Source organism: Gasterosteus aculeatus, chromosome 4, assembly GCF_964276395.1.
Source record: "Gasterosteus aculeatus chromosome 4, fGasAcu3.hap1.1, whole genome shotgun sequence".
NCBI lineage: Eukaryota > Metazoa > Chordata > Actinopteri > Perciformes > Gasterosteidae > Gasterosteus > Gasterosteus aculeatus.
In genome coordinates this window covers 10,989,233-11,012,538 of record NC_135691.1, presented here as the reverse complement: position 1 = coordinate 11,012,538, position 23,306 = coordinate 10,989,233, and the positions used below count along the sequence as shown (strand labels likewise).

The 23,306-nt window shown below is 40.3% G+C and overlaps 2 protein-coding genes and 2 long non-coding RNA genes across 10 annotated transcripts in view; 3 read left to right on the top strand and 1 right to left on the bottom strand.

Annotated features, from left to right (window-relative positions):
• Nucleotides 1–23,306, bottom strand: part of LOC120817836 (neural cell adhesion molecule 2) — a 99,179-nt gene that overhangs the window by 57,095 nt on the left and 18,778 nt on the right. The gene's annotated exons all lie outside the window — the stretch shown is intronic.
• Nucleotides 1,331–11,732, top strand: LOC144406147 (uncharacterized). The gene is made up of 8 exons (XM_078100922.1): nucleotides 1,331–1,428; nucleotides 3,051–3,083; nucleotides 3,752–3,878; nucleotides 4,333–7,908; nucleotides 9,064–9,179; nucleotides 9,966–10,658; nucleotides 10,989–11,565; nucleotides 11,648–11,732. Exons 4-8 carry the CDS (start codon nucleotides 6,269–6,271, stop codon nucleotides 11,730–11,732), a joined length of 3,111 nt encoding a protein of 1,036 aa, XP_077957048.1. The 5' UTR covers nucleotides 1,331–1,428; nucleotides 3,051–3,083; nucleotides 3,752–3,878; nucleotides 4,333–6,268.
• Nucleotides 13,193–14,245, top strand: LOC144406322 (uncharacterized). The gene is made up of 2 exons (XR_013467597.1): nucleotides 13,193–13,450; nucleotides 13,549–14,245. It is a non-coding gene; the product is annotated as an uncharacterized LOC144406322 (long non-coding RNA).
• On the top strand, nucleotides 14,363–17,928 carry LOC120813671 (uncharacterized). Of its 2 annotated transcripts, XR_013467594.1 has the most exons (4): nucleotides 14,363–15,288; nucleotides 15,441–15,581; nucleotides 15,660–15,765; nucleotides 15,903–17,928. It is a non-coding gene; the product is annotated as an uncharacterized LOC120813671 (long non-coding RNA). The 2 variants fall into 2 exon arrangements; XR_005710973.2 differs by having other exon boundaries at nucleotides 14,363–15,581.

Below are 23,306 nucleotides of genomic sequence, written 5' to 3'. Positions count from 1 at the left end.
TTTTATTTGCTGTTTTTAATTGTCTTTTAATTCCTCCATTTTATTTCACTTTATTGTATGAAATGTTGATGATGAATGAAGCACTTTGAGTCTGCCTTGTGAATGAAAAGTGCTATACAAATAAAATTGCCTTGCCTCGCCTTGCCTAAAAGAACATTAGTAGTGGAAATAATGAAACGTATTGAACAAATGTTAGAATCCGGAACATATTTTTATAAAATTAAAATCTGCTCTTAACTCACTTCAACTCTGTTTTGTACTTTTGTACAGGTGATACACATTTTTATTCACTGAGCCTGTTTCGGGTCAAATTGATCTGAATCTATCAATTTATTTGAGATCTCCCAGTGTCGATGAAAACAAGAAAATGATGGTTTTAGGGAATCTTCAAACTGTTGAACTGTACAGGCGATGCTTGTGTGTAATTTTCCTGAGACAAAGGTGACAGAGGTCAAGGGGGACCTCGACACCGTGACAAGAACTGTCTTGTGTTCACACAACATTTATCCAGGTTCCCGCAGAGACAACACCTGCTGTCTTTCAAGGGGCACGGGAGGAGGGGGGGGGGGGGGGGTCTCCAAAGAGTGAAATAGTAAAACAAGATAGGAGTGATCATATACAGTGCACAAAGGGAACAGAGGTCAAAGGGTGCCTTGACACTGCACCTGCAAGCACAAGCTCCTGCAATGGAATAAAACAATCAACAAACTAACAATTTGATTTCAAAGGTGGGAAGATAGAAAACAAGCCACCGTCCTTGACACTCTGCTGCCAAAGGAGAACCACCCGATGGCCTTTTGTAATATTCAAACCACAGCATCAACCTACAATGCCTTTGTTGTATGCAGCAAGCTGGATCTTACATGGGGGGCAAAAGGAACTGGAGGAGGTTTTTCTTGGAGGAGCTCGGAGAGGCTCTTGTGACTCCTTACATGCAAAAGCGACAACACCTTCCCCACACAGGGATTTTATGTAAAATGTAAAACAGCACATGATCATGTGTTAAAAAATACTCTCCCTGCTCTCTCAAACATGTATTAAGGGATAATTGTACATTCATTCATGAGACAGGCTATTTAGACATTCTAAATAGACGTGTAGTTTAAAATGTGGTACAGACATGAGGTCATTCTTGGACTGGGTAAAAATGGACCTGAAACATACTGTGAAGGTATGCAATATGAACAGCGTGTAAGGGTTAAGGATATGTGTGTTTTTATTAATGATGAAATAAGCTGGCTGACTCTGAAGTAAGCTTTGTCGTCAATGTGACACCGTACGTGCTCTGATACTGCACTGCTCTATCTAAGAGAAGTTTCGTGCTTGTGCGTTTAACACCTGAATTTCCGACTGCCCATGAACGCCTCAGTGACCTCTAACCCAACGCTCCACTGCGTAGCTCCGCTCGTTTGTCCTGAAGTCTTTCTGGTAAGTAGCATTGAGTCCCTCTGCTAATGGCTAATCATTTAAATGATTAAAATATATTTTTTTGCGTTTCAAAAATACATTAAAATGGGTTTGTAGCTCATACAGAGTTTTAACATATATGAAAGAGTGACATATTTCCGCTGTTCAATGTTGTCCGTCATGGTTTAACGTTACATTAGCATAGCGGCTACCACTGATGATATGTTAATCGCCAAACTAAGGAGTTAATGTGGCTAAACTACTTGTACCAGTTTGTGAACTACTCCGATAGCCTTTCTAGCTGGCTAACTTGGCTAACGTTAACAAGTTACGTTAGTTATATGAACCATATAGTACGTTAACAAGTTACGTTAGCGTTACAACTTTGTCAAAGTCAGCGTTAGCCGCAATGCTAGTGTTAGCCAATGGTTAGCGTCATGACGTCATGTTCACGCGTAAAGCACCGCGAATTTTTTTGAGCGAGGAGATTAATGTAACATACAAAGTCAATTGAAAGACGGAGGCTGAACCTGTCAGCCTTTAGAGTATCCTTATGATTCCTAATATTATTGAAGAAGGTACGAAACTGACGTTAGTTATATGAACCATATAGTACAAACGTGTGACGTTATTTGGAGCATAGATATATATATAAAGGCTATATGTCTTACGGCGGAGTATAGATTGTCCGCACATGGCGGCCATCTTGGTACGGTCAGCTCGCTCACCCATAACGTTGTGTTGTCAGTGGTACATGTACTTAAATTAACTTTTAATTTTCCACCGATTTTTAAACGGTTTGTTATAATCGTCAGAGATGTAGTTCTGATACTGCATACTTATGAATAATGCTCTGTTTAATATCATTTTCGTATGAAAACCCATGGTTATAATTATTCATACGTATGCAGTGTCATAAATACATCTCTTTTTACATGCAGCATTTCTGCAAGTTATTATTTTAAGTACATGTACCACTAACAACACGTTATGGGTGATCCGACTAAGATTCGTTTAGTGCAATTAAATCAGCGCAATCAGCGCGGTCCCTACAGCTGTAAACCAGCCGACACATGGCTTGTTTACAGCATCAATGTTAGCACAGTCAATACACTTGAGATTGCCTCTGGAATATTAATATGAACAGCGTTTAGTTTCGTGCTGTATGTAGGACTTCACATATGTTACATATTAAGCTCTACCATTCATGTTGGAATTATGTATGAGTTACAAACCAATGTCAAAGCATTTTTAAAACAACTAACAAAATAGTAGTCTTTTAATGTTAATACTGGGAATGCTTGTCTCAAATGTCTTTTGTTTACCAGCAGTTTTCGCTGTTGGCAGCATTTAGGTAACTTTAAGGCAAGATTAGTTATAGGATCATTCAGGATGCTGTTTATTTTGTTTTCCCTAGTAGTTACACAACACATATACTAACCAAAACTTCATCTCGCCCTAATGAATGACTGAGGAATTAATTCAATCTTGATTTCTCATACAATGTTGGTAATATATTTGTATTGTATGTTGTGCATTACAGAATAGATCCTTTATTTAGCCATTTACAAAGTTGTAGTCTGGTTTGAAGGCTGCAAGTTAAACATACTCACTGTCAGGTTTATCATTGTTTCCTCTCCTAGACCACAGAACATCAGTACACTGCGCGTTAGTTGGTAAGTATATAAATACTGTAATGTTAAGTTGATAGCAGACAAAATAACTTCAATGTGACTAACTCTCTAGCATCTGGAAATCTATTTATTTATTTTTTTTCAAACAATGATATTTACATTCTATTTTGGTTAGGGCTGACTGTTGTTTTTTTCTCTATTGTTGATATATTTGTTGTTTTCTGAATTAATTGAATAGTTGTTTAGTCTTTTTAAAATGTGGAAAATATCGATCATCCGAAAGAATCTGTCAGAAGATGTTGTCTTTCAAAAGTCTTGTTTTGGCCATAAATCCGAGATATTCAGTTTACCGTCATGGAGTAAAGCAACCAGAAAGGATTAACATTTCAGAGACTGGAATACTCAGCAAATAATCACATAATTGTGGCAGTGTACAATGTTGTGTACCATGCAATAGAGACAATTGCATATTTAAAGATCCTGACAGGCAATCACACATATTACAGGAATACAGTTTTGTCTTGTTGACAACACAGTCCATTTTGCTACACAACTCTCACTGCAATATACCTTTTTTAACTTGAACTTTAAAGACATTGATAATGCGTATAGAAGTCAATTGTCCAATTGAAAGTACTTATAATACAAATAAGCTCTGGGGTTTATTTTCTGAAGGGAACTAAAATTATCTCTTTTTTTCTCCCTCACAGCCCTCACCCTCCCACTCCTTCCCGGACTCTTCCTGGTGTGTTGCTCACACAGGCAGTGCAGCCGCTTGACTCAGCTGGGTGTGAGCTGCATCTCTTTTTAGAGATTCCCATCCCAGAATCCCATTCGGTAACACAGGCCTTTTATTGGGAAATATTTGCAGGACAGTGAGAGAAACTGGAAAGACTTTCATGGCTCCATAAATTCATAGAGCACCAGCTTTTAATTGTGGATTATTAATATACTAGGAATGAGAACTTCTAACCCTTTTCTGAAATACAAATTCTGTTTATTAAATGAATCAGTATGGCTATCATAAAAGGAAAACCACGTGGAAAAGAGAGCTGGCAGCAGCAACAACACTTAAACTACTCGTGTGAGAGATCTAGACAATCTAGATCTAGACAACAGCACTCAATTGATACATTTAAGAACAAAAATGTTTTTCATATAAAAATCTGCACTATTACCTGGTTTATATTTTGGTTATGTTAGCAAAACCTTCACTGATCTTTCACCTTTATAAGTTACTTAAATTGTTGTTCAACCTGCTGTCTAATGGGTGTTTCATTGTGTCTTGCAGGTGTCCTGCTGTCCAGGGTCTCTCCTCTCCCCTATCATATTGGCTCTCTGTCTTTCCTATACCTTCTATCCACTCTGTCTAAACATTGGTGCCTCAAGCTTTCCTGTCAAATCTACCCCTCTATCTTTGCATTTGGAAATTCATTCTTTGTGTCCCCCTCTATCCCACTCTGATCTGTGATGAAACTTTGAAACATTACTGAAAAACCTTGAACCTGATTCTGAACCAAAACCTGGAACCCTGACTAATAACCAAATTGATTTGGTTTTGCTATGGTTACAAGTACCTGTCTGTTGATGAATACTCTGAGAGTCTCTCATCTCTCACGCTCTCTGTCTCTCCTCTGATCACTCACCTTGACTCGGGTTATTGGTACCTGATCTATCTTTTTTGGACAATCTGAGAGACTCTCTTCTCTCACGCTCACCTCTTTCAATCTTCTATCTACAACACATACACCTATCTGTAGACTACTATTACTGCTTTAACAAATTGGAGAAAACATTTGATATATTTGTCTTTTGAGATTATAAACTGTAAAGAAACCGTACAACGTCCACAATCTTTGGTTGTAATTGACAAAGGTTACACATTTTATACTTAAGAATTTAATCTGGTGATTTTCAAAAGATATAATTTCTTATAAAAGTGCATAATTCACAAGACGTGCACTCTTTTTTTTTTTTTCTTAATACACAAAAATACATTGAGTGAAAATCCATATTAGAGAAGAGTTTTAGTCGTTCCTGATCTTTGTTGCTGTGGACACCTGTTGGTTTGTTTTGGTAGCTGACATTTTTACACTGTTAACTTGATTAGTCTACATACAAAAAAATAATTTCACTACAGGTATTATTAATAATTATTTAGTGTGTTAAGTATTTTTTTCATGGAAACTTACATTGTTTCAATCATTCAGTCTATGCATTTTGATGTCTAACATACTGAAATAAAATACAAGCATCTATAAGGAGGAAAAGGATTTATTTGGAATTGCTGCTTCCTGTCTGCAGACCCAACATTCTTCAGAAGGATTCATCTGTCATCTCGCTGCCACGACAACTGTTCCCGATTTGAATATAAACCATAGCATAGTAATAATATTAGATATTCCTCGCTGGTAAGTGCAAACAGTTAAGGCTCAGAAGAGATCTGGCATTGGACTACTGGTTGTGGATTGGTGCAAAATATTTAAATGATATTTTCTGTGTAATTAAATTTACATATTCCACAAAACTTTGAAGTTAACAGAATATTTTCGTCCTAGTGCGTCTAGAATTGTACTACATACCATTTCTGCACTGTAGATTCTGTTCCCTCAGTAGCTATAAGCTGAATCATTTTTAACTTAAAGAGATTTAGGTGGCTCACAATCATTTAAAATAGCCTCATTTTGATTTGGTTGTTGTCCAGTGTTATATTGAATAAATATTTCCAAAGATTTGTCAAGGTTTCTTCTAGAAGTATATTTAACAAATATATACTGTTAGTAAGTTCACAGATCCAGTATATACCTGCTCACAGTATTTCTAAACTATATTGTTTGATTTAGGGTTTTAGATATAGCCTTAATATAATAAGACTAAGGAATATACTCAAAGTTGCTGTCACTGGATTTGACAATCAAATATATATTTTTTGAGTCAAATTTGAGCATTGATATTGATCTCTTGATAGTGTTACGTTTGACATCACATTTATTTCCTGGCTGGGATTTTCTACAAAGGCATTTGTTTGGATACTGAAATTGCTTTTGGTATATCATAACAAGTTGTATAGTTTTGAAGCATTTAACCAAACTGCTAAGACGTACGTTTAATTTATCCTTACATCCCGCTTTGTTAATAATACTATTTTACCATTAATATTGTGTTTAGTACCTTGGTTGTGTACAATACAAGTAAAACAATAACATTTGTGGTTTTGAAACACAACAATGCCCAGAAAGAGTAAGAGGTCACAAGCTCAGAGGCTGCGCTTTCAGCGGACCAAAGAGAATCCCTGTGCAACAACGACTGAAGGAGCAGAATGTGTTGGTCCTGAGAGCAGTGGAGAGGTAAAGATGTCTGCAGAGTCTCATGCTGGAAGTGTGAAACAGGGAGTTCCAAGTGAGTCACAGGTATCATTTGCAGACGCAGTAAAGAGTGGACGTCACAGTGAGGATCCATGTACAGCAGCTCCTTCTAATGTCAGGCAGGTAAACCTTAGAGGTCAAGGTGATGAGTCATGTGTACCACAGGTATCGGATACTGTAAAGAGAGGACAACCCAGTAAAGAACCATGTGCAGCAGGACCTTCTAATGCAGACCGTGTAGACCCTGGAGATCAGCCTTCTGAACAACATGTCCGTGCATCCCACAGCCAGGCTTCTATCAGATACGGCAGATCCAGGAATCGGCAGTGCACCTGTAACTCACTGACCTTTCTTGCATTCCTCCATGAGAATGAAAGCATCACCAGAGCAGACCTGGACCATGTTTTGGATAAAGGTAACACGATGTATAGAGAGACCAGGAAACAAGTCACTAATCACATCTATCTGACCACCGACGAGCTCACTGATGAAGTTCCTGCACGCAGCGCTACACACCATGCAGACATGACTCAGCTTTCAAGGTACGGCACATTAGGAGAACCTTTACCTGGAGCTGTGGACAGCTTTCTGGACCTGGAGTCAGGACTCAGCTGCTTGTTGTCAGATGTGAAGTACGCTCTGCTGTTGATGAGACTCTTGTGTATCGCAGTGTTCAGAACCAAGTCGGGCAGGTACGGTTTCTTTGACCCACACTCCAGAACAGCCAGAGGTTTGCCCCTACCAGCCGGTTCACGCACACCAGGTACTGCTGTCATGGTGACATTCTCACGTCTCAGTGACATGATTGACAGGCTCAAGAAGTCCCACAGAATGATGGACACACAGTCCTCCTGTAACTACGAGTTAAAGCCTGTGGAGTTCTACAATGTGAACACAGTCAACCTGAACGCTGGTCTCCCAAACACAGACTGCAGACCTACAGCTGTCCCTGTGGAGGAATCAAACTTACCTACAGCCACTGATCAGAACAGTTCACCAGAAATGACTCCTCACACTCCAGCTGTAAAACAACCAGAGGTCTTCATCACAACATCATCACATGATGCTCCTCACACTGAATCAGAATCAACTGCTCAAGTGATAAACCCTGTTCTCAGTGATCCATCTGACGACATATTGACAGCAGAGTCCAGTGACATCATCTTCACATCATCGGTGAGACAACAAGAGGTCATAAACTCCAATCAACCAGAACTGTCAAGTCAATCGACTTTCCTTCCATCACACGATGCTTCTCTCAATGAACCAAGTATTTCTTCCTCAGTAGAAAATACTGTTGCTAGTGATCTATCTCATGTTCTATTACAGGGAATCTCATGCAAACTGACAAAGTGTGATAAAAACAAAAGGAGAAAAATTAAGAGAAGACTGATGATCTCAGTGAAAACTCAAAAAAGAAAAGAGATTCAGAAAAAGAAGGAAAGGGAAAAGTATGCTTCAAATAAAGCATATAAAGCAGACAAGATATCTCATGCAAAAAGGCAATACCAGAATAATCCTGAATTTAGACAAAAGAAAACAAATAATACAAGAGACAACGTTGACTTGAAGCAAAAACGGAAAGAGTACATTTCCGCCCGGTACAGAGAAAATGCTGATTTTAGACAGAAAAAAAAACAGATCTTGGTCTCTCGTTACAGAAATAATCCTGATTTTAGAGAGAAACAAAAAGAAATCTTTGTCTCTCGTTACAGAAATAATCCTGATTTTAGAGAGAGAAAAAAAAAAATCTTGGTCTCTCGTTACAGAAATAATCCTGATTTTAGAGAGAAACAAAAACAGCACTTTACGAACCGCTACCGAGACAATGCTGAGTTTAGAAAGGAAAAAAAACTGTACTTCACTGCTTTTTATAAAAACAGCATTGATTTTAGACAAAGGAAGAGAGAGAAAGAGAGATCTCACATTATTCTGCGTTACACTCATGACCAGGCATTCAGGCTGAGACACAAACAACTAATGAAACAACGAATGAAAGACAGATATAAAAACAATCCTACATATAAGAGTATGCAGAACATGAGATGTGCCATGAAAATAAAAAGGAAATACAGAGGGATAAATAAACCAATAGAAGAAAGTGACAACAGTTTGATCAAAGAGGCCATATCTGTTTTCAGGTCACAAATAAAGTCCGGTCCCACTTATGTTTGCACCGTCTGTCACAAAGCATCATTTCCAAACCAAGTGAAACCCTGTAAACGGTTAAACTATGTACGAAATCCAGACGTGGTTGCAGCATGCCTGACAGGAAAGTACGTCCATGTGTGTGATGACCAGTGCAGAGATGAACAACAGTGCAATGTGCCTGATGAGAGAAAGGAAGAGTGGATCTGTCACACCTGCCACAATCATCTTAAAGATGGAGTCATGCCGACACTCGCTGTAGCCAACAACTTGGAGCTCGCTGACATTCCACCTGAACTGTGTGACCTCAACATATTGGAGAGACATCTCATAGCCAAGTGCATAGCGTTTGCAAAGATCGTTCCTCTTCCCAAAGGACGCCAGAGAGCGATACATGGCAACGTGGTTTGTGTCCCGTCTGAGGTGCAGGAAACAGTGGAAGCGTTACCCAGACTGAGAAGTGAGTCTCAAGTGATGAGAGTAAAGCTAAAGAGACGATTGTGTTACAGAGGACATCAGCTGTTCCAGACTGTCACCTGGTCTAAACTAGTGCAGGCGCTGCATAAACTCAAACGCATTCATCCACAATATCGGGACATCACTATCAGAGATGAGGCCGAGCTTTGTGACCCAACACTTCCTGATGAAGATGAGGATGATGATGAGGATGCCACTATGGATGACAACGACTATGATGATGCTGATTTAAAGGAAATTGACATGTGTGAGAAAAGTGCACTGTGTGAGACAGAAACTGAGCTTGATGGAGAGCAGGATGTTGACATGTTGTCTTGTGATCGTGAACAACCAGAGGAGCAGAGAGATGATGAAGAACAGGAAGGTGAAATGCCTAACGGTGATTTTGCTCTAGAATCATGTCTTCAGCCGTGTGATGTTTCAGAGGAGATCTTATGTTTCAGTGAAGGAATCTACTCGGTTGCCCCTGCAGAAAGTAACAGTCCAGTTGGTTTCTTCAAAACTCCTAAACTTGAGGCGATGGCTTTCCCTGTGCAGTTCCCTACAGGCCAAAACACACTGGATGAAGGGAGACGTATGAAAGTAACACCCAGCAGTTATTTCAAAGCGAGGCTTTTCTGTGTTGATGATCGTTTTGCCAGAGATACAAACTACTTGTTCTTTGCTCAGTTTGTGACTGAAATACACTTGGCCACATCCAGCATGACGATACAGTTGAGGAAAGGAAAGCCAATGACTCGAGATGGACGAAAAATAACGTCTGGTATGCTGCAAAACAAACGAGAGGTAGAGAAACTGGTGAGAAACAAAGATGCAGTCAGATTCATGCAGCCGCTGAGAGGAACACCAGCCTACTGGGAGAAAACCACACGAGACCTTTTTGCCATGATCAGACAGTTGGGAACTCCCACATTCTTTTGTACATTTTCTGCAGCTGAGATGCGTTGGCCTGAAGTGATTGAGGCAATAAAAAGACAACAAGGTGAGGAGGTGAACTTTGAAGGGCTCGACTGGTCAGCAAAGTGTGACATTCTGAGAAGCAACCCTGTGACAACAATGCGCATGTTTGATAAGCGTGTTGAGGCCTTATTCAGAGATGTGCTCTTATCTCCTGCACAGCCTCTTGGCAAAGTCGTGGACTACTTTTACCGAGTTGAGTTTCAGCACAGAGGAAGTCCGCACATTCACTGTCTCATATGGGTAGAAGGTGCACCTGTGTTTGAGGAGGATGATGATCACACTGTGTCAGCTTTTGTGTCCAAATACATCACAGCTCAGCTACCTGACCAACTCACACAACCTGAACTGTACAAGAAGGTCACAGAGGTGCAAATACACAGCAAAAAACACTCACGGACATGTTTCAGAAGCCCCAGCTCGGGTTGCAGATTTGGTTTTCCTAAACCACCTTCCAGAAAGACACTGATATCGAGACCTGGTGAGGGCGTTGCTCCACTGCAACTGCAAATAGCAAAGTCCAAGCTCCAACCACTGAACCTGTTGCTGAATGAACCTGAAACTGCCTCACTCAGTTTGCAGCAGCTCCTTGCTAAATGCAACTTAACACTCCAAGAGTATGAAGGATGCCTCAATGTTATCAACAAATCCAGTGCGGTGATCCTGAAACGTGAGCCAAAGGACTGCTGGGTAAATGGATATAATGCACATCTACTGGAAGCCTGGGATGCCAATATTGATGTCAGTTATATTCTTAATGCATATTCGTGCATCATGTATCTCACCAGCTACATCACCAAAAAGGAATCTGGACTTTCTGAGTACCTTAAAACAGTCATTGAAAACTCCACCAGAGACCACGTCAATGAATGTGATGAAATGAGGGAAATCATGCAGGCGTACTCTAAAAAGAGAGAGGTCAGTGCTCAGGAGTGTGTGACTCGCGCATGTGGAATTAACATGAAGAAGTGTTCACGTGGTATCATATTCGTACCGACAGATGACAACGCACTGAAAATGAGTCGCCCCATGTCTTACCTGGAGAACACAACATTAGAAAGTGTAAATGTGTGGATGACATCTTTGACTGACAAATACAAATCCAGACCAGAAACACCAGAGTTTGAGCAGATGTGTTTGGCAGATTTCGCAGCAACTTGCAGAATTGTCTACGGCCAGCAGAAAAAAGGAAAAGATGTGTTGCCTCTCCTCAATGATATGGGATTTGTGCAAAAGCGTAAAAACGATAAGCCTGCCATCATCAGATTTTACCGCTGCTCACAGGAAAAATATCCAGAGAAGTTCTATGGCACATTACTGAAACTGTACATTCCTCACCGATCAGACCTGGAACTGAAAAGACGGCATTTCCCCACGTACGAGTCCTTCTACAAGAGTGGTTGTGTCCAACTACCAGGTTCTGACCATCCTGAGTATGTCCGTCACATTGTGAAACGAAACAAAGACAAATATGAGAAAAACAGCGAGGACATTGAGAATGCAGTGGAAGAATTTGAACAGAACAGAGGAGTGATTGATGAATGGTGCAATCTGGCTCCAGAATCTGAAGTGGAAAGGTTGGAATGTATAGAAGAACTCGAGGCAAGAGAGCCAGATCATGAAAATGTTCAAGAAAATGTTCCAGAATACACTAATCAGGCAAATGCTGCAACAGAAGCCAGAGCAATCAGAGAGCCTCCGGCCTTTGACCCCACACTGCTACGACAAATGTATCAGAACCTGAACCAGAAACAAGCATGTGTGTTCTATGCAGTTAGAGACTGGTGCGTAAAGCGTGTTTGTGGCCTAAATCCTGAGCAGTTTTTCTTTTATGTCAATGGTGGTGCTGGAACAGGAAAGTCACATCTCATTAAATGCATCTACTCAGAAGCATCCAAGATACTCTGCAAACTGCCCAGCCATTCTGAGGAGGTCGACATATCAAACCCCACGGTCCTGTTGACAGCTTTCACTGGAACTGCAGCCTTCAATATATCAGGATCAACACTGCACTCTCTGCTCAAGCTTCCACGAAGTCTGAAACCTCCATTTCAAGGACTTGGTAACCAACTGGATGAAGTCCGATCAGAACTTTTAAATGCTGAAATCCTCATCATTGATGAAGTGTCTATGGTGTCAAAGCCCCTGTTTGCTTATGTGGATGCAAGACTGAAACAGATCAAAGGTAGTCCCAAACCCTTTGGAGGAATGTCAGTAATAGCTGTGGGAGACTTTTATCAGCTACCACCAGTGCGACAGTCCAAGACCCTCTGTGTGTACGAGCCATGTGAGATTGACCTATGGCAGGAACACTTTCAGACAATCACCCTGATTGAGATTATGCGGCAGAAGGATGATGTTGCCTTTGCAGAGATGTTGAACCGGATCCGTGTGAAAGGAAAGTCAGATGAGTTGTCTCAAGCAGACAGAGCCTTGTTGTCACAGACCATCACTGAACCATCACTTTGTCCACCTGATGTCCTGCACATCTTTGCAACTAATAAACAGGTTGATTCACACAACTCAGTAACATTAGCTCTGCTCCATTCTGATATCACCAACATCGATGCAGATGACTACAAGAAGGACCCACGAACTGGAAGAATGGCTCGACAAGCCCAACCATACAAAGGAAACAGAAATGAGTTACCAGACACACTAAACGTAGCTGAAGGTGCTCGAGTCATGCTCACCAGAAACATAGACGTGTCTCAGGGATTGGTGAATGGATCGTTTGCTACACTAGTCAGGGTAATAACCGCAGAACAGAGTGGTGTTGCACATGTCACTATGCTCGGGCTCAAGATGGATGATCAAACTGCTGGAAGGAATTACCGTAATAGAGCACCAGGCGGCCCTGATGATGTGGTGTACATAGAGAGAGCAGAGGACAATCTGAAACAGAAAGGAGTTGTACGCAGACAGTTTCCTGTTAGACTTGCCTTTGCCTGCACGATACACAAGGTTCAGGGTATGACGAGGACATCAGCTGTAGTGTCACTGAAACACATTTTTGAACCTGGCATGGCTTACGTAGCCATCAGTAGAGTGACCTCTCTCAGTGGACTGCACATGCTGGATCTGGATGAGAGTAAAATCTATGCCAACCCAGAAATCACTGGAGCCCTCGAGACCATGAGACAAGTCAACTTGGAAGACATGATGCCTCTTCTTCGTATCAAAGAGACCTCCAGCCGACACGACACTCTGACCATTGTTCACCATAACACTGAAGGTTTGCCATCGCACATCATTGACATCAGGAGCCATCATGAACTGTGTCTTGCAGATGTTTTGTGTCTCACAGAAACTCACCTTCAAGGCTCCTTTGTTGCAGAGAGTCTCCATTTAGAGGGCTACAACATGTTCAAACGCAACAGACACCTGTCCTACACAAATGTTCCACAAATAGCCAACAGAGGTGGTGGTGGAGTTGCTGTTTATGTGAAAAGCCACATTCAGGTGAGTGAGAAACAGTACGTACATAATGTGACCGATCTTGAGTTTGTGGCTCTGAAGGTAGAAGCCCCAGTGAGAGCCCTGATTGCAGCTGTGTACAGACCTCCAGACTACAGTGTGAGATCATTCCTGTCCAACCTGGGGAGCCTGCTGGACTCATTGGAGATCATGGACTGTCAGCCCATCATTGTCTGTGGTGATTTCAACGAGAATCTCTTCTCCAACACCGGTAAGCCAATCCTTCAGCTCTTCCAGGCCAGAGGATTTACACAAGTCATCACTAATGCAACCACTGACAAGAACACACTGCTGGACCTCATTTTCATCTCTCAACCACAACGCTGTCTCCACTCTGGTGTGATGAGAACTTATTACAGTTATCACAACCCTGTTTACTGTGTCATGTCATCTAACAGTCCATAAAGGTATCAGGTGAGTTTTAAAGAAAAATGCAATGTACTTGTATATACATTGATTTAATACAATGCATGATTATACAGAGGAGGGGGATCCACCATACAGCCGTTTCCATCTTTCCACCACAGCAGGGCCTCCACTCTGGTACAGTAAAAAACATGTCACTTGTCACAATCATGTTTTCTGTCTACATTCCTCCAACAGGTCTTAAAATTGTCAGCTAAGATCAAAATCTACTGAGAATCATGTACTTTTTTAAACAATACCACATTGTAATTAGTCTGGGATTATGTAATCTTCAATGTAAATAAAACTGAATCATCTGGTCAAACTAGTTGTTGCACTGTAATAAGATTGTAGAATGGGCTACTTTTAAGTGTTCACAATATTGGATAATATTATAGGTCATATAGTTTTCCAGGTAACCATGTTAATTTTAGCAATATTTCTAACACATTCCGGCCTGTGCATTTATCAGGGTGGGTTTGGGTCAGGGTTGATAAATGCACAGGCCAAAACTCTTTCAGCAGCTGTGTACAATGTAAAATTCATTGTACACAGCTGCTGACATTTAGTTTAGCAGACGCACATCAGAAAGTATGTGTTCTAGATGTAACACATACTTTCTGATGTACCTACCAGCTGAAACCCCACACTTCCATCCCCATTCATTTTATTTTAATTATCCTGTGTTCTCTGTAGTGTTAAGTTTCCTTTGTATTGAAAGCAGACACAATTGTGATGTTTCCTATGTAGTGTTAAGTTTCCTTTGTATTGAAAGCAGACACAATTGTCATGTTTCCTATGTAGTGTTAAGTTTCCTTTGTATTGAAAGCAGACACAATTGTCATGTTTCCTATGTAGTGTTAAGTTTCCTTTGTAATGGACAGAAGACACAGTCCTCCTGTGTCCTCTATAGTGTTACGTTTCCTTTCCGATGGACAGGAGACAAAGTTCTCATGTGTCTTTGTAGTGTTAAGTTTCCTTTCTGATGGACAGGAGACACAGTCCTCCCTTGTCCTCTGTAAAGACACCTTCCAGTCTTGGCCTCACCTCCTTCTGCACTGTGAGGATCAGCTCACAGCATCTAAGACATGACAAAGACTGCAGCACCAACTGAACTGTCAATCAACCGAGGACCCATCACAGTTAGACCCCATAGGGACACATTTGACTTCCTGCCTGTCCCCGTCATTCTTAAAAGCAAAGGACGAGAAAACACCTGCCTGTCTTTGCCTCACTTCCTGTCTGGCTCTGAGATTCGGGATCAGCTCATACCGACCAGGACATCCTGCCACCACTGCAGCAGCAGAGCAGATGTTGAAGCACCGTGTTAACTGTTCATCATCAGTGGACACATGCTGGACCACAGAGACACGTGTTCTCCCTGCCAGTGTTGAGGTTTCTTCACAACAGATAATAAGGTATTGTTTTCTTATTTCATATGTGATTTCTAATGTTTTGTTTTAATTTTGTTATCATTCACGTATTCCTTTTGTATGAAAGCAATATTCTTAATAACACTAATTGTTCATCCAATATAACGTTCTAATGTTATATCCACTTCTTCCTTCAGGTCTTCCTGCTCTGTGATTCCTCCACTTCACAGTGAAGACACTCAGGACTGCAGAGAGCGCTGAACATAAAAGAAGCTGAACATGCAGCGTATTCAGTTTCACTGGACTACATGTTGATCTGCTCTGCAGCAGAGTTCAAGGTATTTCATTACTGTGAATTATAAACCTTTTTACAAAGTTGAGTTTCTAACAATAACTTCCTCTTTTATTTTTGTCAGGATCAGGTGTGTGACTGCAAGGAAGAGTCATCAGTCAGTCATCACTGTCCGAGTGACAGCCCCACCTTTATGCAGCTTCAAGCTCCTCCCTAAACCAGCTGTAAAGGTAACAACTGGGATTAGATCTTTTTAAAAATATATCTCTGACCACAACCAAACAATCCCCTGGTAGTCTTACTACTTGCATGTGCTGTTTACATTTTTAACAACATGAATACATTTTCTCCTGTTTCTGTCTTTAAGGCCTCTCCTCCTCCATGTAGCTATAGTAACACTATCCTGACGTGATGACTGCAGCAGTGGATCTACAGCCGCTGCACAGGTCAAAGGTCATAATGTTACAGGTCTTCAAAGCATACACTACTAACTCATGAACAGTATTACTACAGGACACCTGTCTATTTTGTTTGTTTCATCTCTACCGTATTTGATCTAACAATATACGTTTTCCTTATGTTTCATCGCATTTTTTTTTGTTGATTGTATTTATTTATTTATTATTTTTTTATTTGTCATCCGTCCCTTTTCAGTCAGATTTATGAGAAAATTAAGGATGAAAATGTTTGTTTGATTGCCTCGTGCATATGAACAAATTAACCTTGAAGAAATGACATATTTGTATCACAATGAGTCATTAGTATGGGGTTTCAGCTGGTAGGTATATTCAAGGTTTTTCACATGTGTACACCGATCCTTAGGATAACCTAAACTCTACTGAGGCTGCCCAGTGTTAAATTGTAAGACTGTGAAATCCATCAAGTGTGTCATCTTCAGATGGCTAAAACATGACTTGGTGCAAAGAGCCTTGTCAAAAGATTTAATAGGAAAACAAATCCTACAAAGCTTGGGTCCTAACCTTGAGTCAACAAGTGACTCTAACCCATGTTCCATCAAAGTAAGGAGAACCCAGTGTGTCTGTGAGCCTCAGTAAACTGAGCTTAACGCTGGGATAGTCTAAACGACAATGTTGACAAGACTTATCTGCACAAGGCTCCTGGACCTTGAAGTCTTGAACTGAGTATTAACCTAAGTCTGGAAACGATGTGAAAAACCTTTGATTGTAGGAAATGAACCATATTGTTAACTATTGAAACTATAGTACATTTATTCATGAATAACACAGGGACCAATGTTCACAAAACTGTGTTGATACATTTCTCACTCTAAGATTTTATCTTTCATGAAATACTCAAAATAATTATGACCAATACAACAGTACTTGTGCACTGTACTCATCTATATTATTTCATTATATTTCGATAAAAGATAATGAGTCAAAAAAGGATGTAAAGACGGGATCTTCTTTTGTGTTGTATTTCAACTCTTAGCTTTGTTAAATGCTGCACTTCATCTTCCACACTGCCAATTTTGAAATTAAAATATTATGTTTTCCTGCTGTGCTGGTCTTCACTTTTTGGCATTAACACTTATTCAGCAAAGCCATTGGAAATTTCAATATTTTCAGAAATTGAACTTAATTTCATCTTTGAGCTTGCTGGTACATTGTCATTTCTATATCATGAGCATTTTTTAAATTCATTTCAGTTTTTCGGCTTGTTGGTACATTTTCGGATTTCTGTATTTTCAGCCGTTTTTGAAATTCATTTTAGCTATTTTTTGCAAGATTTCACATTTATTTCAGCTGTTTTCATTTCTAATTTTTCAGCAAATCTATTGAAATTCCTTTCAGCTTCTCCCATTTCTGTATTTTCAGCTATTTCAAATTAATTTCAGCTTTTCAAATATCTGTCATTTCAGCAAATGTATTCAAATTCCCTTCAACTTTCTGTATTTTCAGCTATTTTTAAATATTCAGTGCAGCTTTCAGCTTTTTGCATTCCAACGCATTTTCAGCAGGAAATGCTTTTTCTAGTTAGTTGGAATGCATTGAGATGCATTCCAAGTATTGTTCTTCGAATCTTTATTCTTCAACTTCATCTTCTTCTTCTATTTCTTCCGCGGCACCTTTCAACTCCTTCACACTTTCAGCTATTAAAACCGTTCAAATATTAAAATGTTCAGCTCCTTTCTGGCTTGAGGGCTATGACTTTTCAGCTTTCTACCTCTTATGCTTGAATTTATATAAATCAATAATCATTAATATTTTAACATGGTTTTCAAATGGAGTTTGCTTTCAAATCCTCCTAAACTTCTTCAACTTTCAGATTTTTCAGCTTTGCAAATCTTTCAGCTACAGACACCATTTCAACTCTCAAATGTTCACACAAGTCTCAACTATTTTATGAAAAAAACTGCTTCTTGATATCTATTGTACTTTTTTCATAATCACTGATTATGTTTCACTAGTTCTTCGCTCCGTTTCTGACTTTTACATGAGTGTGTATTGCGTCTGCTAGAGTGGAGAGCTCGAGGCTAGAGTGTGGGGCATCGCAGGAATCTGGTTAAAAAAATATGGAACTTTTGTCCTTGCAGCCAAAGTATACACTCTAGAGGCTTCATTTCTTCAGATTAATGAGGGTATGGTTGTGCTGATTGGATTAATGTGTTCATGGAATCCCAGAGTTTTTTAGTTTTGGCGCAAGGAGTGTTTGAGTGACACAACCTCTGGCAAAAGCCCCATAGGCTCCAATACAAATCTGCCGACATATTTCTCACAAAAATCCACAAGGTACACGTTCTGTAAACGGCCATAGGAGCCGTATTTATTACCGGACAGACATAAAAACACATCCACGCGTTCGGTAGAGTCTTGGGTCTCATACAAACGCCGTATTTTTTAGATAGCTGTTATAGTTTTGCGCTGGTTCTCATTTGTTTGAGGTGTGGATTCTGTGTAACTCGCTGTCCTGTGTCTGCACTTTTGCAGCCGCACAGGTGCGGCGTTGTCGTGGTTACGAGCACTCACATGCTGCAGGATCTGTCTGTGGCTCACAGCTGCTCCTTGTGACCTGATTAGTGGAGTCACATGACGCAGCTATGCTTTCTGTCAACAGACCAATATGATAAAGACACTAGCCCCCCTCCCCCCTCCACCCTGACCTCTACTTACTGTTAATCACTCTCAGTCAGTCAGTCAGTCTAATTCTCCTCCCCTCTCCCTCTCTTCCTCACCACCATTCCCTTCCTCACCCTCTCACCCTCCCTCCCTCTATCTACACCCCCCCACCCCACCCAATGCAATAGGTGCGCCGTTGCCGTGGTTACTCGTAAACACGCTGCAGTATCTCTGTGTGTGACTCACAGCTGCTCCAATGACCTGATTAGTGGAGTCACATGACGCAGCTATGCTTTCTGTCAACAGACCAATATGATAAAGACACTCGCCCCCCCCCCCCCCCTCCACCCTGACCTCTTCTTACTGTTAATCACTCAGTCAGTCAGTATGTCTGTCTATTTCTCCTCCTCTCTCTCTCCCTCTATCTCTTCCTCACCACCCCTCCCTTCCTCACCCTCTCACCCTCCCTCCCTCTATCTACACCCCCCCAACCCACCCAATCCAATAATTTCAAAATAAAAGCCACATGGAGGGAATTTTTACTGTAATGTTTGTGATGAGGCCTATTAATTAAAAACTTCTTAGTTTGAATAACAAACATTCTGTCTCCCACTACGAATATTACTCGTACTTCTAGTACTACAACTGATACTTCTACTACCATACTACTAGTATTTCTACTGCTATTAATACTACAACTACTATTAATGTTATTACAAATACGACTATGGCTAATAGTATTACAGCTGTTTCTACTGCTATTGATACTAAACCTACTATTACTGCTAGTACTACTAATACCACAATTATAACTAATACTACTACTAATATTACTACAAACAATTTTAAACAAATTTAAGCTCCTGCAACTTCTGTTTTTAGAAAATCTATTGAAATTCAGCTTCCCCACTTCCTGTATTTTCAGCAGTTCTTTAAAATAATTTCAGCTATTATGCCTCTATCAACAGCAATTTTTCAATATTCATTTCTGTATTTTTTTGCAATATTTCAAATTTATTTCAGCTGTTTTCATTTCTGCTTTTTCAGCAAATCTATTGAAATTCCTTTCAGCTTCTCCCATTTCTGTATTTTCAGCAATTTCAAATTCATTTCAGCTTTTCTAATATCTATAATTTCAGCAAATGTATTCAAATTCCCTTCAACTTTCTGTATTTTCAGCTATTTTAAAAAGTTCATTTCAGCTTTCAGCTTTTTGCATTCCAACGCATTTTCAGCAGGAAATGCATTTTCTAGTTCCGACTTATTATTCTATTTCTTCCGCGCCCCCTTTCAACTCCTTCACATTTTCAGCTATTAAAATCCTTCAAATATTAAAATGTTCAGCTCCTTTCTGGCTTGAGGGCTATGACTTTTCAGCTTTCTACCTCTTATGCTTGAATTTATATAAATCAATAATCATTAATATTTTAACATGGTTTTCAAATGGAGTTTGCTTTCAAATCCTCCTAAACTTCTTCAACTTTCAGATTTTTCAGCTTTGCAAATCTTTCAGCTACAGACACCATTTCAACTCTCAAATGTTCACACAAGTCTCAACTATTTTATGAAAAAACTGCTTCTTGATATCTATTGTACTTTTTTCATAATCACTGATTAAGTTTCACTAGTTTTTCGCTCCGTTTCTGACTTTTACATGAGTGTGTATTGCGTCTGCTAGAGGCGGGGCCTCGCAGGCTAGAGTGTGGGGCATCGCAGAAATCTGGTTTAAAAAGTATGGAACTTCTGTCCTTGCAGCCAAAGTATACACTCTAGAGGCTTCATTTCTTCAGATTAATGAGGGTATGGTTGTGCTGATTGGATTAATGTGTTCATGGAATCCCAGAGTTCTTTAGTTTTGGCGCAAGGTGTGTTTGAGTGACACAACCTCTGCCAAAAGCCCCATAGGCTCCAATACAAATCTGCCGACATATTTCTCACAAAAATCCACAAGGTACACGTTCTGTCAACGGCCATAGGAGCCGTATTTATTACCGGACAGACATAAAACGCACATCCACGCGTTCGGTAGAGTCTTGGGTCTCATACAAACGCCGTATTTTTTAGATAGCTGTTATAGTTTTGCGCTGGTTCTCATTTGTTTGAGGTGTGGATTCTGTGTAACTCGCTGTCCTGTGTCTGCCCCTTTGCAGCCGCACAGGTGCGGCGTTGTCGTGGTTACGAGCACTCACATGCTGCAGGATCTGTCTGTGGCTCACAGCTGCTCCTTGTGACCTGATTAGTGGAGTCACATGACGCAGCTATGCTTTCTGTCAACAGACCAATATGATAAAGACACTCGCCCCCCCTCCCCCCTCCACCCTGACCTCTACTTACTGTTAATCACTCTCAGTCAGTCAGTCAGTCTAATTCTCCTCCCCTCTCCCTCTCTTCCTCACCACCATTCCCTTCCTCACCCTCTCACCCTCCCTCCCTCTATCTACACCCCCCCACCCCACCCAATGCAATAGGTGCGCCGTTGCCGTGGTTACTCGTAAACACGCTGCAGTATCTCTGTGTGTGACTCACAGCTGCTTCTATGACGTGATTAGTGGAGTCACATGACGCAGCTATGCTTTCTGTCAACAGACCAATATGATAAAGACACTCGCCCCCCCTCCCCCCTCCCCCCTCCACCCTGACCTCTTCTCACTGTTAATCACTCAGTCAGTCAGTATGTCTATTTCTCCTCCTCTCCCTCTATCTCTTCCTCACCACCCCTCCCTTCCTCACCCTCTCACCCTCCCTCCCTCTATCTACACCCCCCCAACCCACCCAATCCAATAATTTCAAAATAAAAGCCACATGGAGGGAATTTTTACTGTAATGTTTGTGATGAGGCCTATTAATTAAAAACTTCTTAGTTTGAATAACAAACATTCTGTCTCCCACTACGAATATTACTCGTACTTCTAGTACTACAACTGATACTTCTACTACCATACTACTAGTATTTCTACTGCTATTAATACTACAACTACTACTAATGTTATTACAAATACGACTATGGCTAATAGTATTACAGCTGTTTCTACTGCTATTGATACTAAACCTACTATTACTGCTAGTACTACTAATACCACAATTATAACTAATACTACTACTAATATTACTACAAACAATTTTAAACAAATTTAAGCTCCTGCAACTTCTGTTTTTAGAAAATCTATTGAAATTCAGCTTCCCCACTTCCTGTATTTTCAGCAGTTCTTTAAAATAATTTCAGCTATTATGCCTCTATCAACAGCAATTTTTCAATATTCATTTCTGTATTTTTTTGCAATATTTCAAATTTATTTCAGCTGTTTTCATTTCTGCTTTTTCAGCAAATCTATTGAAATTCCTTTCAGCTTCTCCCATTTCTGTATTTTCAGCAATTTCAAATTCATTTCAGCTTTTCTAATATCTATAATTTCAGCAAATGTATTCAAATTCCCTTCAACTTTCTGTATTTTCAGCTATTTTAAAAAGTTCATTTCAGCTTTCAGCTTTTTGCATTCCAACGCATTTTCAGCAGGAAATGCATTTTCTAGTTCCGACTTATTATTCTATTTCTTCCGCGCCCCCTTTCAACTCCTTCACATTTTCAGCTATTAAAATCCTTCAAATATTAAAATGTTCAGCTCCTTTCTGGCTTGAGGGCTATGACTTTTCAGCTTTCTACCTCTTATGCTTGAATTTATATAAATCAATAATCATTAATATTTTAACATGGTTTTCAAATGGAGTTTGCTTTCAAATCCTCCTAAACTTCTTCAACTTTCAGATTTTTCAGCTTTGCAAATCTTTCAGCTACAGACACCATTTCAACTCTCAAATGTTCACACAAGTCTCAACTATTTTATGAAAAAACTGCTTCTTGATATCTATTGTACTTTTTTCATAATCACTGATTAAGTTTCACTAGTTTTTCGCTCCGTTTCTGACTTTTACATGAGTGTGTATTGCGTCTGCTAGAGGCGGGGCCTCGCAGGCTAGAGTGTGGGGCATCGCAGAAATCTGGTTTAAAAAGTATGGAACTTCTGTCCTTGCAGCCAAAGTATACACTCTAGAGGCTTCATTTCTTCAGATTAATGAGGGTATGGTTGTGCTGATTGGATTAATGTGTTCATGGAATCCCAGAGTTTTTTAGTTTTGGCGCAAGGAGTGTTTGAGTGACACAACCTCTGCCAAAAGCCCCATAGGCTCCAATACAAATCTGCCGACATATTTCTCACAAAAATCCACAAGGTACACGTTCTGTCAACGGCCATAGGAGCCGTATTTATTACCGGACAGACATAAAACGCACATCCACGCGTTCGGAAGAGTCTTGGGTCTCATACAAACGCCGTATTTTTTAGATAGCTGTTATAGTTTTGCGCTGGTTCTCATTTGTTTGAGGTGTGGATTCTGTGTAACTCGCTGTCCTGTGTCTGCCCCTTTGCAGCCGCACAGGTGCGGCGTTGTCGTGGTTACGAGCACTCACATGCTGCAGGATCTGTGTGTGACTCACAGCTGCTCCTTGTGACCTGATTAGTGGAGTCACATGACGCAGCTATGCTTTCTGTCAACAGACCAATATGATAAAGACACTCGCCCCCCCTCCCCCCTCCACCCTGACCTCTACTTACTGTTAATCACTCTCAGTCAGTCAGTCAGTCTAATTCTCCTCCCCTCTCCCTCTCTTCCTCACCACCATTCCCTTCCTCACC

Excerpts from the sequence above, each read along its gene's own strand:
- LOC144406147 (XM_078100922.1), top strand. The coding sequence starts at position 6,269 with ATGCCCAGAAAGAGTAAGAGGTCACAAGCTCAGAGGCTGCGCTTTCAG. Across the intron at positions 7,909-9,063 it reads AAGATATCTCATGCAAAAAG|AGGACATCAGCTGTTCCAGA; the intron begins GCAATACCAGAA and ends ATTGTGTTACAG. Across the intron at positions 10,659-10,988 it reads CAGTGCGGTGATCCTGAAAC|ATGACAACGCACTGAAAATG; the intron begins GTGAGCCAAAGG and ends TCGTACCGACAG.